At 62.2% G+C, this 15,590-nt stretch overlaps 1 protein-coding gene across 1 annotated transcript; it reads left to right on the top strand.

Annotated features, from left to right (window-relative positions):
- The first annotated feature begins 805 nt into the window (after window positions 1-805).
- On the top strand, window positions 806-15,590 carry STAP2 (signal transducing adaptor family member 2). The gene is made up of 14 exons (XM_054013463.1): window positions 806-1,010; window positions 4,320-4,391; window positions 5,038-5,166; window positions 5,259-5,315; window positions 6,069-6,220; window positions 6,772-6,903; window positions 7,421-7,490; window positions 8,201-8,303; window positions 9,028-9,105; window positions 9,754-9,870; window positions 10,202-10,243; window positions 11,693-11,773; window positions 12,708-12,803; window positions 13,054-15,590. Exons 1-14 carry the CDS (start codon window positions 909-911, stop codon window positions 13,110-13,112), a joined length of 1,290 nt encoding a protein of 429 aa, XP_053869438.1. The 5' UTR covers window positions 806-908; the 3' UTR covers window positions 13,113-15,590.

The raw sequence follows: 15,590 nt of genomic DNA, 5'->3' as shown, positions 1-15,590 counted from the left end.
GGCAGCTGGTTCAAGCAGACGGAAGGAGGGGAGTCTCGGGCCAAACCAGTTCCAGGAGGACGAGGGAGCTGTGTGGGGTTCTGCTTTCCCAGGCCAAGGGGAGGTGGGGGAGAAGTGTGTGTGTGTGGGGGGGGTTCTGCTTTCCCAGGCCAAGGGGAGGTGAGGGAGAAGTGTGTGTGTGTGGGGGGTTCTGCTTTCCCAGGCCAAGGGGAGGTGGGGGAGAAGTGTGTGTGTGGGGGGGGGGTTCTGCTTTCCCAGGCCAAGGGGAGGTGGAGGGGCAGTGAGGGGCTCTGCTCTCCCAGGCCAGGGGGAGCAGTGGGGAGTGGAAATCTGCTTTCCCAGGCCGGGGGGAGCGGGGGGCAGGGCTCTGCTTTCCCAGGCCAGAGGGAGGGGGAGCAGTGGGGGGGCCTCTGCTTTCCCAGGCCGGGGGGAGAAGTGGGGGTCTCTGCTTTCCCACGCCAAGGGGAGGGGGAGCAGTGAGGGGAAATCTGCTTTCCCAGGGGGAGGGGGAGCAGTGGGGGGGGCTCTGCTTTCCCAGGCCAGGGGGTAGGGGAGAAGTGGGGGGAAATCTGCTTTCCCAGGGGGAGGGGGAGCAATGGGGGGGCTCTGCTTTCCCAGGCCGGGGGAGCAGTGTGCCCCCCCTGTAATAGCCCCGGGCAGGGGCGCGGCGCGGCGCCCGCTCCCAGGGCCGAGGCGGGGACTTGCCGGCGCTCCCCGGCCCGTTCACCTGCAGGGAGCCGGGCGGCCCAATCAGGTGCGCGCATGGGAGGGCCCGGCCCGGGCTGCAAAACCCCCACGACGCCTGGTTTATTTTTCTCCTGCGCTTCCTGCTCCGGGACTCCGGGCTCCGTGCGGGAGCCTCCCCTGCGCCCTCTGCCCGGCCCGGGCCCGGGCCCCAGCCGGGGGGAATGGCCCTGCTGCCCCCGGCGCTGCGGGGCGCCAAGCCCAAGCACAGCCTGCCCCCCCACTACTACGAGGGCTTCCTGGAGAAGAAGGGGCCCCAGGACAAGGTAGGGCCCCCCCCCCGGCTGGGGTCGGTCGGGGCTTGGGCAGGGTCAGGCTCTGAATTGCCAGGGGCTGAGCCATGGCCTTGAAACATCTGGTGTTGTCTCCCCCCGCCCGGGGCCCTGGCACGCTCTGCCACCCCAGCGCCCTGGCACGGAGCGATCCGGGCAGGGAGCCAGCTCGGGGTGAAAGAAGATAGAGAGAAGTGGCCCCGATCCCAAAGCCCAGGGCCAGGCTCTCCAGGACTCTAAACCACGAGCCAGGGCTGAACTTTGCAGCCAAGTCAGCCCTCTTTAAAAGGCCATCTGCCAGGTGCCTCCCCCCGAAGCCCTGGGTGCACAGGTGCCATGGGGACAGGCCTCCTAGAAACGCCAGCCATGGCTGGATCAGGCTTGCCTAGGCGCGCTGTTGTTCCGGCGTAACGATTGCCCTTTAAATCCACTTCCTACCTTAATCGGAATTAACTTTCAGGTGTAGAGGATAGACGGGCAGAAGCCAAATGCAAACTTGCAAAGCCAGATGTTACCGGCAGCCCCTATTTTCCTAACAGGCTAAGGCACAACCTCAGGCTTTGGGGTCCTTGAAATCCTGATTGGATTTTTCCGGCTTAAGCCTGTTTCTAAGGGCTTGTCTAGACAAGAAAGTTGCACTGCTTTCATCTAAGGTGTGGATTTAAACCAGTGCACTGGGTAGTATGAACCCACTTATTTCAGTTTAGCTCAAGCCCGTTTCTAATCGACTTTCGCTAAACCGAAATCTGCTTGGTTTAGCCGGAACTCGGGGCGTCCACGCAGCCCCTGGCCCCGGTTTAAATTCACCCTTTGAGTTAAACCAGTGCGACTTTCTCACCAAGACCGGCTCTTAGACACCGCAGCCTAGCCCCAGTGTTGGGGTAATCCAAGCGGCCGTGGCTGGGAAATCGTGGAGTACGTGCGCACAAGGGAGCGCAGGGCCCAGTGGCGGGGGGTGGGGTGGGGTGGTGGACAGGTGATACTTCCTCCAGTTCTGTGGAAGGCCTTTGTCTAGTCTGCCTGGTGAAGGCTCCCCGTGCTCTCCGGCATCTGTTCCATCGCAGACCCTCCTCTTGCCAAAGCTGAGCTCCCTGTCGCTTTCGACCACGTGGTTTGCCTGGGCCATTCTTTTTGATGGTCGTTGGATGAAGTATAAGCCTGATCCTAGAGACGCTGATTGACGTAGCCAGGCCCTGGATCAGGCCCTTGGTGCCAACCTGACAGCCCGAGAGGTGGCAATTCTCTTTCCGGACACTGCAGACAATCCGCCACTGAAACATACGTGGACGTTTAAACTCATTTGCCTGGGCTGCATTCATTAACCTGGTTGCATTTATGGCCCCTAAACATTCCTGCCGCCTGGATTGCTGAGGGCAGCTGTTTCTGGCATGCAGATCAGATGTTATCACATTCACGCCATAAACCGAATGGGAAGGGAGGCGCCCCTCCAGTCAGGAGACAGACACAACGCTAGGCTGTTTGCCCCGGATGGTGTCTTTCACCAGCTTGCTGGCATTGGATAAGGACATCTCAGCAGGCAGTGTCCTCCTCTCGGGATGGCTGAGACGATCTGGGGTCTCTTGAGAAGCCTGGAGAATTCTGGGCCCCCAGAGTGTGGGACTGAGCTGTGAAGAGCGGCATTGTCCCATTAGTATGGGGATGGGCACTGACCCTATACGTGTCCCGTAGGAATAACCTTCGAACTATACACTGCTCGTGTCCTTTCCAGCCCTACATCTCAGGGTGGTTTACAAAGGTGGGTGAGGAGCATTAGCTCCATATTAGAGATGGGGAAACTGAGGCACAGAGCAGCGATCCGACTTGCCCAAGGTCACCCAGTGGGTCAGTGGCAAAGCCAGGTTCAAAACCCAGATTTCCTGACTCCCAGGCCTGTCCTCTAGCTGTTGTACACAATGGGAATTGAAGTCCCGGGTTTAAGTGGAAGTTGTGCTTAGCCACATGTGAGTGTGACATCCTTGGTTCGTGTGACCGTGACATGTCTGCACTCATGTGATGCTGACATGTGATGTACACATGGCCTTGACATGTACCCACCTACGTGTGGGGCTGCTCTCCCTGGTGAGCGTGAGATGTCGGCACCCTTCTGTGACTCTGACGGCCCGAGGGGACAGAATCTTGGCGTGTGCGTGCCCTCAGCGTGCCCACTGCCACGGGTGAATTTGGCGCCTTGGAGCCCGGCTGGCCTGGGGCCAGTGCAGAGCTGTTGGGGGGGCGGGCAGCGGGGGAAGAGGCAGCACAACCTTTATTTTGGATCACAACACTTTGCTGTTGATGGCAAACAGCGAACAACGGAGCCTTTGATTCCTGAGCCCTCCCGACCTGTGTCTGGGCTCTGCTCTCCCCCACGGGCCTTTGGCAGCTGATCCCGACTTGGGGCGGGGGGCTGCCGCATCAGGCCAGGCCAGCATCAGCCTGCACCGAGAATCGGCCCTTTCTCCTAGCTCCGCCCCCAGTGGCGGCAACGGGACCCCACCAGGCTGCCCCTGTTCCGGGGCTCCCGTGCGGCTGGAGAAAACACACGACAACGCATCATTCAGCCGCTGAGGGAAGCCAAAGCAGCCCCCTCAGAGACCAATCCTCTGCCCCGGCGTGGCGGGCGCGGGGATGCTGCCCCGGCAGGGCAGGGTCCACCATGCAGAGATGGAACCAGCCTGCAGGGAGAGGGGGTGGGCACTGATTCGCCATCCCCCCTACATAACACCCCGGGCACAGGTGCCAACTTTTGTTGGCACCGGTGGGTGCTCTCGCCCCCCTGACCCTGTCCTAGCTCCGCCCCCTCCCTGCCCCTATTGGACCCCTCCCCAAATAATCCCCGTCCCCGCCTCTTCCCCAAGCGTGCTGCGATCCTCCTCCTCCCCCTTCCCTCCCGCCCAGGCGTGCTGCACAAAACAGCTGTTTTGCGGCTGCAAGCGCTGGGAGGGAGGCTAGGAGGCAGAGGCGGAGCAGAGGTGAGCTGGGGCAGGGAGCTGCCAGTGGGTGCTCCGCACCCACCAATTTTCCCCCGTGGGTGCTCCAGCCCCGGAGCACCCACAGAATCGGCGCCTATGATCCCGGGAACATTCCACTGCTGGTTCCTGGCCGTGCCAGGTTCAGCACAGGGCTGGGGCATTGTTGGGGGGCAGGTACTTGCACAGCACATGCTCAATAGGCCGTTATTGCCTCCCTCACTGTGGAGGCCGGGTGCGTTTGTGCCACTCACCTGGGCGACTGCCCTGGAGACCCTCCCCTTGGCTGGCCCCCTCCGGTCCCAGCCTCCAATGCCCCTTTGCTCTGTCCCTGCAGGGGTATAAGAAGTACTGGACAGGCCTGCGGGGACTCACGCTGTTTTTCTACAATGCCAGCCGAGACGTGCAGGTATGCAGGAGCTGCCCCACGGGGGAGCCGCTGTGCGCACTCCCCGGCCCAACCTGGGAAAGCCTCAGGGGGGCTCTGTCTCCTCACGTGCCCAGCCACTGGGAGCTCAGCGCCTCTGTGGATCAGGCCCTCTTATCTCAACTCTCCTGGTGGCCTCCAGCCCGGGCTGGGGGACGTCCCTCCTGGGGAGGCTCGGCTTGCTGGGGGTCTGCCATGCTGTCTGGGTGGCGAGGGCCTCGATCCCTCTGACCTGGGAAAGAATCCCCTCTCTCTTCTCCCCCTCTCCCCCCCCATGGGGACGGCCGTTCCCTAGAGCCGCCGTTAAGGGCGAGCGGCTCGCTTAGCCTGTGCGGCCATGGGCCTGGTGGCTGGGGAGCCAATTGGTGCCCACGGCAGGGGCAGGTTTGGTGACGTGGGCACCAGCCCACAGAGACCCAGCCGACTCCTGTCAGCCGTGCTTCTGAGCAGGGCTGGATTTGAACCAGCAACCCAGAAGTGTTCACACACCCCCATCCCGGAGAAGCGGTGGGGGGAAGCCAGCCAGCCAGGGCTCCCTAGCGGGCACCTAGGGCCCTGCTTTGGGTTGCAAGAGTGGGGCTGGCCGACCCCCCTCCCCCCGCACTGATCTGTGCTTGGCCCTCCGCAGTACGTGGAGAAGATCGACCTGGACACCTTCGTGTCCCTGAGCGACAGCTACCTCCAGAGCGGCCCCAGGGCCAGCGACGACGGGATGGGGCTCAACCTGAAGCTGAGGGGGCAGGAAGTGAAGTTAAAGGTACGTTCGCCCTGCGTGGCCTCTGCCTCTGCCTCCCTCCTCCCGCCCCCACGCTCTGGGTTTTACCCCAGTAACGTGCGTTTCTCTTGCAGGCCGAGAGCCTGGAGGCTCGGGAGATGTGGAAGGGTTTCATCCTCACCGTGGTGGAGGTAACGCACCCGGCTGATAAATCCGCCCCCTTCACCCCCCCTCCCCTCGGGCCCCCTCTGCCTGACCCAGCCTTTGTACCCCCAGGTGCTCACCCCTGCCCCGCACAACCCACCCCACCCCACGCCTCCAGCCTACACACACCGTTGCTCACCCCGTGTATGCCCCCCCCCACGCTCGCTCCTGTCCTTCCTGCCCTCCCCACACTCAGCCCCTGCCCGCCCTAGATACTCACCTGTGCCCGCCTCCCCCCAACCCTGCGCGCGCAGGACACAGCCCTGCCCTCCGTCTCTCACCCCCAGGTATCCCGCGCGGCGAGAGCTCGTCCTTGAGGGACCTAGAGCCCTTGTCCAGCCTTGAGTCCGTGTTTCTCAACAGCCCTGTCAGGGCAGGTTTCCCTCGGGTGCTCTGAGCCCACCCTGGGCTCCCCTCCCAGCGGTTCCCAGCCCCCTCGTCCCATGTCGCATTCAGCCCCTGGAGGCCCTTCGCGGGGAGCCTGCCCCCTGCTGGTCAGAGTCCGGGGCTCTGGAGCTGCGGCGGGACTGATAGGGGAAGGAAGGTGGGAGCCGCGCTGGCACCCCCTGCTGGCTGATTCGTGGGCCGCACAGAGGGCCGGCGTGAGGCCCCCCGGGCCAGGGATGGGAGCAGCGCTGAGGTCCCGAGAGGGAGGAGTTGGTGGAAGCCCCGGTCTGGTCTGTAGGCTGTGGTCGCAGCACGTCGCCGGGGGAGACTGTGTATCGTCCCTGTCCCTGCAGATGAAAGTCCCCTCCAACCTCACGTTGCTGCCCGGCCACATCTACATGATGTCCGAAGCCCTCTCCAAGGAGCAGGAGCGACAAGCCCAGCTGAGCCAGCGCTGCACCGCGAGCTCTCTCGACTATGAGTTGTTGGAGGAACAGATGCCGGAGTGAGCGGGGCCTGGGCCGGAGGGAGAACCCAGGGCTGTGGTGGGCAGGTGCCGCGGGCGGGTCGCTGCCTGGTGGGGCGCAGAGGAGCTGCTGTACTGGCACCGCTCAGTAGTCCGGCTTATCTGGCATCCGGCCATGTCGTGCCAGCCTGCCTGTCTGGCGTCCCCCTCCCGTGTCGGGCCAGGCCACCAGTCCAGCCTGTCTGGTGTGCCCCCATCCTGCCTTGCAAGTGGCCAGCCCCTGGCGCTTCCCCCGGCAGCGAGCCCCCTGCCCCGGCCCGTGCCATCCGACGGCCTCGTTGTTCAGTTCTCTCCTGCCCTCTGTCTGTGCCCGGGGCAGGAGAGCCGCCCGGCCGCGTTACCTGAGCTGCCCATGCTAGCGCCAGCCCACGGTGGGGAATTGAGCAGCAAGGGGCTTGGCTGGCTTGGGCTCAGAGCTGCAATAGCCCAGAGGCCACGGGCCAGCGGCTCTGGGGGGGTTTGAGTCCCAGGTCATGCCGGGAGGGGCTGGCGCGTTAACTGGGTCCTGTCCTTTCTCCTGCCTTTCCCAGCTGCTATTTCAAGGTCTCCAGGACAGAGGCCCAGGTCCTGCTGGAGAGGAACCCGGACTGCGGCAACATGCTGCTGCGGCCGGGGGGCGACGGGAAGAGCATCTCGGTGACCACGCGTCAGATGCTGAACAGGTGAGGAGGCGGGGGGCGGTCGGGGGCTGGAAGGGGGCAGGCCTGATACTAGTGTACGCGGGGGTGCACATGGGGCTGGGAGTGTGACTCCTGGCACTAGTGTTTGTGTGTGTGGTGTGGGGGGTGTGTGTGACCGTAGTGCACATGGGGCTGGGAGTGTGAATCCTGTCACTAGTGTGTGTGAGGGGGTGACCCCAGTGTGCACAGGCTGGGAGTGTGAATCCTGTCACTAGTGTGTGTGAGGGGGTGACCCCAGTGTGCACAGGCTGGGAGTGTGAATCCTGTCACTAGTGTGTGTGAGGGGGTGACCCCAGTGTGCACAGGCTGGGAGTGTGAATCCTGGCACTAGTGTTTCTGTGTGTGTGTGTGTGAGAGAGAGGGGGTGACCCCAGTGCACATGGGGCTGGGAGTGTGAATCCTGGCACTAATGTTGAGGGGGGAATCCCCGTGCACACGGGCTGTGATCACAAGTGGTGTGAGGGTTGGGTTGTGCAATCCCCCCGCCTTTCTCTTGCAGCACCCCGGTTGTGAAGCACTACAGAGTGAACCGCATGGGACAGCAATATGTCATCGACGTCGAGCAGCCGGTGAGAGGGCCAGTTCTGTGTCCCCACCTTATGCAGGGACCGGGACCTGGTCTGGGCCCCAGGGGGATCAAATGGCTCCCGGAAGCGCAGGCATAGAAGCCAGGCCTTGATCACTGATGCTACAGGAGAATCACCATAAGCTCTATAGGGCCTAGGACACACACATGCACACACAGCTAAACAGTTCCGGGCAGCAGTGCCCAGCTGTGCTCCCCCATTCATCCCTATTTCATGAACCAATGATGTGGCAAATGGCTCGTCAAGATCCCCCCCAAAGCCACAGGTGTAGAACTAAGAATAACCTCGACCGTTACACCAGCTAGGATAACAGTACCAGGGGCTGGCAACCCTCATGCTGCAGGGCACAGGCTGACTGCCAGCTGGGGGTCAGGCAGGAATATCTCCCCCTGGGGATATTGCACAGGTAAGTGCATTATGGTGGGCTTGCGCTTGTCACCGGCAGAGGCGGCGTTCTGGCTTGGATGTGTGACCCGCTCCAACGGGCCAGGTTCTCTCTGAGGCGGGGGCTCACGGGCTCTTCTGGGGCCTTTGCCTCCTCCCAGCAGTGACTGGGGGTGTCAGCTAGGAGCCGAGAGCCCTGCAGGCCGGGAGCGCCACCCGCAGGCTGGGAGCAGGAGCCCTGAGCAGCCTCTCAGTGTCAGGGGCCTGAGGGTGGCCAAGAGGTGAGGCTGACAGGATCTCTTCCCCAGCACCGCTGCCCCTCCCTGGCCGACGTGGTGGAGTACTTCGTCTACAACACCAAGAAGACCCTGGTGCCTTTGAGCCTGGATGAGGACTACGCGGAGAAGTTAGGTGGGTTTCCCCCCCTCGAGGGCTCCAGGTGCGAATTCTGGGCACGGGGGCTGGATTTGCACGGGTGGGTGAGCCGGGCACCAGTATGGGGGTGTGGCAGATACTTAGAGGGGAGGGGCACCTGAGTGTGTGGGGGGGAAGGGTGCACATGGGGGAGGATACGTGTACATTGGACGGCTAAGTGTGGGTGGGAAAGGGGGCCTGGGTGAAGGGGGCTGGGCAGGGTGGGCCCAGGGGGGCACATGCATTGGCAGTGTGTGTCTGGGAGAGAGTGCCTGGACTCGGGGGGGGGGGGAGAGGGCACATGGGGTGGGGAGCGGGGAGGACATGATTGCTGGGGGGGTGGGTGTGTGAAGTGCTGGTGCCTGGAGGGTGTATGGACATGGTTCCGTGCCTGGGCCGGGGCCGGGCGTGTGCTGCGCTGCATGTCCAGCTGAAAGGGTGGGTCCGGTCCCCTTGGCTGCCTGTTTCCAAGCCCAGGTAGCCCTCCCCAGCCAGCCCCCTTCCTTCCCAGAGCTGCCCCCCGACACTGGGTCCCCCTCCCAGCGCTGGGGATATCCCCCCCCCCCCCAGCCACCTCTTCACTCAGTCCCTTCTCCCCCCCCCAGCCCTTACAGGGCTACCCAGCATTCCCCACCAACCCCATGCTCCCCCATGGCCAGCCCCCCCGTACCCGGCCAGCCCCCCAGCTCTCAGACCCCTCTCTTTCTGGTGTGTTTTGCAGAGTATGTGGAGACCGATAAGGAGAACGGAGAGAGCGTCTGGGAAGCATCCATGCCCCCCTGCCCAAAGCCCCCCAGAGGTGAATGTGCCCAGCCTGCTCCAGGCGCCTGCTCCTGGCTGCAGCTCAGGGGACCTGGCTTGTTCCTCCAGGGCTCGGGGCTGTTGGGTTGTGAAGAATCTGCATGCTGGGCCCCACACGCCTCCCACGGCCCGGCCCCAACAAAGCTCTGGAGAGCTGGCACAGGGCAGCTGCGAGCTTCCCCCCACAGCAGTGCCCCGCCCCTGCCAGCTGGGACTCCAGCGCTGCGAGCTTCCCCCCACAGCAGTGCCCCGCCCCTCCCAGCTGGCACAGGGCAGCTGCGAGCTTCCCCCCACAGCAGTGCCCCGCCCCTGCCAGCTGGGACTCCAGCGCTGCGAGCTTCCCCCCCCAGCAGTGCCCCGCCCCTCCCAGCTGGGACTCCAGCGCTGCAAGCTTCCCCCCACAGCAGTGCCCTGATGTCTATTGGCACCATTTGGATGTTGCATTTGACATGTCCGCTGTGCCCATCCCACACTATTGCATCCCCCACAATCTGCCCCCTCCCCCCCACAGGCTGAGTCAGAGTGCGCCGACCTGGCCTGGGCGGCTCACCCAGAGCCCTGTATTTTAGGATCTGTATTTCCCCCCGGTGTGCCAGTGCCCCTTGCCTAACCTTCTGCCTGTCTGGTTCTTCTGCCGGTGCCAAAGTGGATGCAATGCTTCCGCCCAACTTCAGAAAAAACCATCAGGCGAAGCCCCCTGTCCCTACCCCGGTGTTTGAGAAGAGGGAGGAGGATGAAGAACAGGCCTACGTGAATGACGAAGGTGAGCTGGAGTCTGCCCTGCCTCGGGGCCCCCAAATCTGGGGAGATTGGCTCCTATCCTTATGCTGGCACAGCTGGGTAAAATCGCGCTCCCCCTGCTGGCAGGTGAATAAAATAACACCGGCCTCATCGCTGAGTCTGGTGCGGTTATTCAGAGGAATCTCGGGTGCCGCGTGGAAGGAGACGATCCCTCCCGAGGAGAGACAGGCTGGCGCTGGGGAGCGGGAATGGGACCTTGTACTGGAGAAAAGTCTCCGGGGGAAACCCCAGTCTGTGATCACAGCTCAGGTGCCCCCTTCCCTTCCCTTCTCTCATGCTATTGTGTTTTCCAGATGTGGCAGCCATCACGGGAACAAAGCCGAAGCCAGCCAGCCGTGAGTAAACGGGCGATTGTGCGAGACCTTTTAGAATGGAGATGCTGTGTCACCACAAGAGGCTACATTGCTACAGGCCCTGTCCCCCTCCACACCCCACACACCTGGGCTTTGCACTCCCCTTTTCCCCATGGCTGCCCTAGGGGCAGGGAAATGCTCTGGCCACATGCAGAATCTGCCGCCCCAGACCAGCGACACAACTGGGAGTTACAGCAGCCCTGGGAGCCCAGAGGAGGGTGAATGGAGCCAGTCCCACTGGGGATGCAGGGGGCTGTCAGATCCACTGCTCTGCCTGGAGTCCCAAGTGGCCTCCCACAGGTCAGGGACAAAAGGCTCTTGGACCCTCCAGTCCATCCCCCATGGCTGCCAAGGTGGGATGGGTCATGTCTAGTGCTCCCAACACCTACCTTGGGAGACTGGTCCCCGGGCGGCTAGTGTAGGAGAAGGAGCCGCTCTCTGACAGTGATTGGCGAAGGGGGAGGAATCCCAGTGAAAAGGGAGGAGGGACATGAGGGGAGAGGTGAAAGGACCAGCAAGGGCTGGCACAACCAGGGCGTGGGTGAGTTGGCCTAGCGGGTAGGACCAGGAGTCAGGCCTAGTGGTTGGAGCAGAAACAGGGCCGGGTGGTTGGTGCGGGAGTCAGGCTAGGGAACGGAGCTGGAAACCAGGCGTCAGGGCGGAGCCGGGGGAAAGCCAGGAATCCGAGTCGGAGCCGGAAGCAGGGAATGAGAGCGGGGTTGGTGGTGGCAGCGACAGGCTGGGTGCTGCTGGCTGGAATTTCCTCCATGCTGAACTCACGTGCCTGGGCCAATCAGCGATTCTGGGGGGGCTGCCAACTGGGTCTTCTCTGGGCGGGGGGCTCAATCCCCCAGGGTTCAGAGTGTGTCAATGCAGCTCAGGGCGGGTTGCAGCTGAGCCGGGTTCTGGTCCTCTGGACCCCTCCCCAGCCTCCTGCGGGAGGAGGCGACACGTGGCAGCCTGGCTGGGGACTGGACGGGAGCCGCGATGCTACGTGACCCAGGACTGCTGGAAACCGCATCCTAGCTGCCCAGCCCCAGAGCCTCCAAGGTCTTTAGCTGCCCGACTCCCACTGGAATGGGTTGCTGGACTGGGAGTTGGGTGGATGTCACAGCACAGGGAGGGCGGGTGGCTGGGTTGGGATGGGCAGATGAGGGTGAGGAGCCAGTTGGGTGGCCCCCATCCGGTCAAGGATGCTGACCCCGTAGCCCAGCTTTCAGGGATAGCCCTGGGTGGCTCAGTTTGACTCCAGCTCCAAACGCTCCGAGTGCTCAGAAGTGACTTGGATCCGGGTGTTCCTTGGCCTCTCTCTCCGGGGCGGATGTGGGTTCCCCATCCGGCTGCAGGGACAAGCTCTAGGGGGTTAGGGTGGGGGGATGTGCTGGGAGGAGCCAGGGGACCGAGCGTCTTCCCTTTTGTTTTCAACCACAGAGGGCGCCGTGAAGGTGATCTGGGGAGGGGGCGGCCAGACCAAGGCGCTGCCTATACCAACCGGCGAGCCAGGCAAGCCAGGTACAGCCATTGCCAGCTGATTCGGTGCCCGCCCCCGGCCCCCTAGGGCTCTCTGCTCTCCACCCCCCACCCTCTGTGCTCTAACCGCCCCCCTTTCCCGTCAGTTTGCCAGAGCTCGTGCCCGAGCCCTCGGCCGGCCGCTGAGGACGCCCCTGGGGCAGCGAGGGGTGCAGGTTCCAACAGAATAAACCCAGTTTGTCCCACAGTCGCTTGGGGCCTGACCTGGCTCTGCTCAGGCCCTGGGAGCTGCTCGACTTGCCCCCTCCCCCAGCCCCACTGGCTCATGCAGGAGCAGAGAATGCCCCACAGGGCTGCCTCTGGGGCTGGCCATCGCACCTCGGGGACTAAGCAACCCCATTGCAAAGCCCATTCTGCCACCATCTCCCTCTGCCTCTTGGCCAGGCCAGTGGGGAGCAGGGCGCGGTAGAGGGCGGGCCTGGAGCCGATGGGGGTGGGGGGATGGAGATAAAGGGGGAGCTGTCCCGAGTCCCTAGGGTACTTTCACTTGCCCCTGTTGGGTTGGGACCCCGGCATCCAGGAGCCCCGTACAGCTGTCTGAAGTGAGACCTTCCCTCCAGCAGTGTGGGTAATAACCCCGAGTGCTCCTCCGGCACTTCCTGTCTGTAGATCTCCACAAACACAGACCCTCGGTATCACCAGCCACGTGGTACAGAGGGGGGGAAACTGAGACACAAAAAAGGGACGTGACTTGCCCAGGGCATCAGGCGTAGCGCCCAGGTTCGCCGCCCCCTCCCATCCCCCACAATGCACTGCAGGATTCCCCAAGGGCTACCCATGCAAGCAGATCCCAGGCTACCCTCTGTGCCGAGTCCTGGGAAGGATCTCCGGCCTGGGAGGTGGAGCGGGGTGGGGCAGGAGGCGAGGACGTGGGCTCCCATGCTCTGATGACCAGCTCTGCACTCTCTATACCCAGCCACTAAAGGCCAGTTTACCAGAAGCCCCAGCAGCACCCTCAACCTACGGAAACATGGTAGCAGCTCCTCCCGCCAGGCCACGTCGTGGGGCGGAGGTAAGTGGGCCCCCTGGCACAAGAGGCGGGGCTGCCTGTGGCCCATTGCCCGTGGCTTTCAGTTGAGTGTAGCACTGCTGGTTACTGTGTGGCCGGAGCAGGGGTCTAGGAGCCAGGACTCCTGGGTTGTGGTCCCAGCTTTGGTAGGTGGTGGTGTCTCGTGGCTAGAGCTGATGACGGCAAGTCAGGATGCCTGGGTTCTAGTCCCAGCTCCGGAGGGGTTCTGTACCCACCTTCTCTCTCCCCATAGACATCTCAGAGGAGCTCGCGCGGAAGCTACAGGAGCGAAGAGCCAACCTTGAGAACTGACCTGCTGCCCTGCGCGGATGGCCTGGCGGGCGAGGAGGCTTCTGCTGGGGACACAGGGTTCCAATCCTCTCGGGGAACCAAACCATGGCCCCCAACCTCTCCCGGCTCTTGTGCAGCGTTGATCACGTACCCAGGGCCCGCCCCTGCTTTTCTGGCCCTTTCCCAGCACTGTGAGACAGGAGTTTGTAGGGCTCCCAGCACCCTCTGCCCAACTGCAGCCCCCCCCCCGAGATAGCTTTAGCTCTGGGCCCTTCACAGTGATTTTTCTAGGGACAAGGCTGCCACCTCGCATGGGCCCTGGCTGTCCCCCTTCCATGGCTCAGAGTGGCTGCCCCTTAGCCTGGTAGGATGTGGGTGCCACGTGCCTGGACAAGCAGCAAGTGCCAAAGGGAGGGAAAGATGCCCCATGGGCGGATCTGGGCACGGCTGGGTGCCCTCGCCACCAGAGAGGAAGCTAATCCAGACCCCGGCAGCTGTGCTTGGCCCTGCTGCAGAGCAGAGCAAGGGGGTCGCTGGGGGCAATGCCAGAGCACTTTTAATAGCCATGTGATTCCCACTGTGCCAGGAGGGCTGTGGGCGAGGGGCTAATCCCGCCCCCAACTCAGGGAGGAAGCGCCAGGGGTTGTGTGCTGCGCTCAGACTCATGGGCCTAGGCCAGGCCCTTTGCATGCTGCGGTTCAGGGTTAAAAGGCACGGGCGGCGGGGGAGATGGGTGATGCCTTCCTATGCCCAGTTTGCTTAGGGGTGTTTCACAGTGCAGGGTAAACCAAAGGCAGAGCTGGGGGGCAGGAGTGGCACACCTGTGGCTGGCATGCCAGGGGGGCTGCAAGCTAGAATTATGGGGCAGCTGGCCAGGGGGTATCCCAGGGGGGCTGCAGGTTGGGTTTGGGGAGGCATCAGCAAAGCTGTATGTAGGGGGAGCCCAGGGCAGTCCTGAAGTGGGGTGCATTGACAGGTGTGCCTCAGGGAAGCCCCTTGGCTGGACCGGGGGGAGGGGCGGCTGCAGCTGAGGGCACTGGCCGAGCTGGGAGCGGGGCCCAGGGCTGGTACAGCAGGGAGCTCCTGTTTGGAACTGGGGGTGCTGGCAGGGTGATGCGTGGGAAGGTCTTGTGGCCCCTGCCAACACGCCCCAGGACTCCAGGGAGCTGCTCAGTCCCTCCCCCGCGTCCACACTGATCAATCAGAACAGCCAGCCTGGGTCAGCCCAATGGTCCATCCAGCCCAGGACCCTGTCTTCCACCAGCGGCCAGTGCCCGATGCTTCGGAGGGAATGAACCGAACAGGGCAGTTAGTGAGTGATCCAGTCCCAGCTTCTGCCAGTCAGAGGCTACAGGCACCCAGAGCATGGGGTTACGCCCCGACCATCTTGGCTAATTGCTGGTGATGGACCTACCCTCCATGAATGGATCTAATTCCTTTTTGAACCCAGTTATACTTTTGGCCTCCACCACATCCCCTGGCGACGAGTTCCACAGGTTGACGGTGCATTGTGTGAAGAAATATTTCCTTTTTGTTTGCTTCAAACCAGCTGCCTATTAATTTCACTGGGTGACCCCTGGTTCTTGTATTATGTGAAGGGGTAAATAACACTTCCTTCTATCATATCCCTCCTTAGTCGTCTCTTTTCCAAGCTGAAAAGTCCGTCTCTTCAACCTCTCTTCCTAGGGAAGCTGTTCCATCCTCCTAGTCATTTTTATTGCCCCTCTCTCTCTTTTCAAAATTCCAATATATCGTTTTTGAAATGGGGCAACCAGAACTGCAGGCAGTATTCAAGATGTGTCCGTATCATGGATTTATATGGTGATATTATGAGATTTTCTGTCTTCTTATCGATCCCTTTCCTAATGGTTCCTAACCCTGTTTAGCTTTTTTGACTGCCGCTGCACATTGACCAGATGTTTTCAGACAATGATTCACAATGGCTCCAAGATCTCTCTTTTGAGCAGTAACAGCTAATTTAGATCCCTAATTTTCCTAATTCCCTTTGGGGGGAAAAGCTCCTTCGTTCCTCTCAGGGTGAATCAGTATTCTTCCAAATGTCAAATTCCCTTTAAAGCCTCAGCCATGAATCATTCCCTCTCCCAGGCAAGGGCCTATCCCTGAACCCCCTGCCAATCTCTGATCTGAGCAGGCTGCCTCCCTTCCCGTCCTGCTAACCCCTGCAAGAAGGGGCCCAGGGAGTCTGGCCTGGCCTGTGCACCGGACTTTTTCAAGCAGTGAGCTGGGCCGCTTGTCTTTGGCACGTGCCATGGTGCGCCATGATGCTAGACCTGGTGACACACGGCCCGTCCCTCTCCATCCTGTATGTTGCACTTGTAGTGCCTTGAAAGCGGCGGTGCTGTGCTGCTCTACGCCAGCTGAGGACGGGCTCGTTGGCTCTCCGGCTGGAGGGAGCTCTGTGCTTTGGAAGGGATTTGTACTGTGTGATTGTTACCCACTTTGCATACATTGCTAATAAAAGCGACTGTTTTCCCTCGA

The sequence above is a fragment of the Malaclemys terrapin genome, chromosome 24 (assembly GCF_027887155.1).
Source record: "Malaclemys terrapin pileata isolate rMalTer1 chromosome 24, rMalTer1.hap1, whole genome shotgun sequence".
NCBI classification, from domain to species: Eukaryota; Metazoa; Chordata; order Testudines; family Emydidae; genus Malaclemys; species Malaclemys terrapin.
This window is presented reverse-complemented; position numbering and strand designations above follow the sequence as displayed.

What these genes read in the sequence shown, in the direction of transcription:
- STAP2 (XM_054013463.1), top strand. Translation starts at nt 909, where the DNA reads ATGGCCCTGCTGCCCCCGGCGCTGCGGGGCGCCAAGCCCAAGCACAGC. An exon ending in TTGGAGGAACAGATGCCGGA is followed by an intron (nt 6,221 to 6,771) that starts GTGAGCGGGGCC and finishes TGCCTTTCCCAG; the next exon opens with CTGCTATTTCAAGGTCTCCA. An exon ending in GGCCTACGTGAATGACGAAG is followed by an intron (nt 9,871 to 10,201) that starts GTGAGCTGGAGT and finishes TGTGTTTTCCAG; the next exon opens with ATGTGGCAGCCATCACGGGA.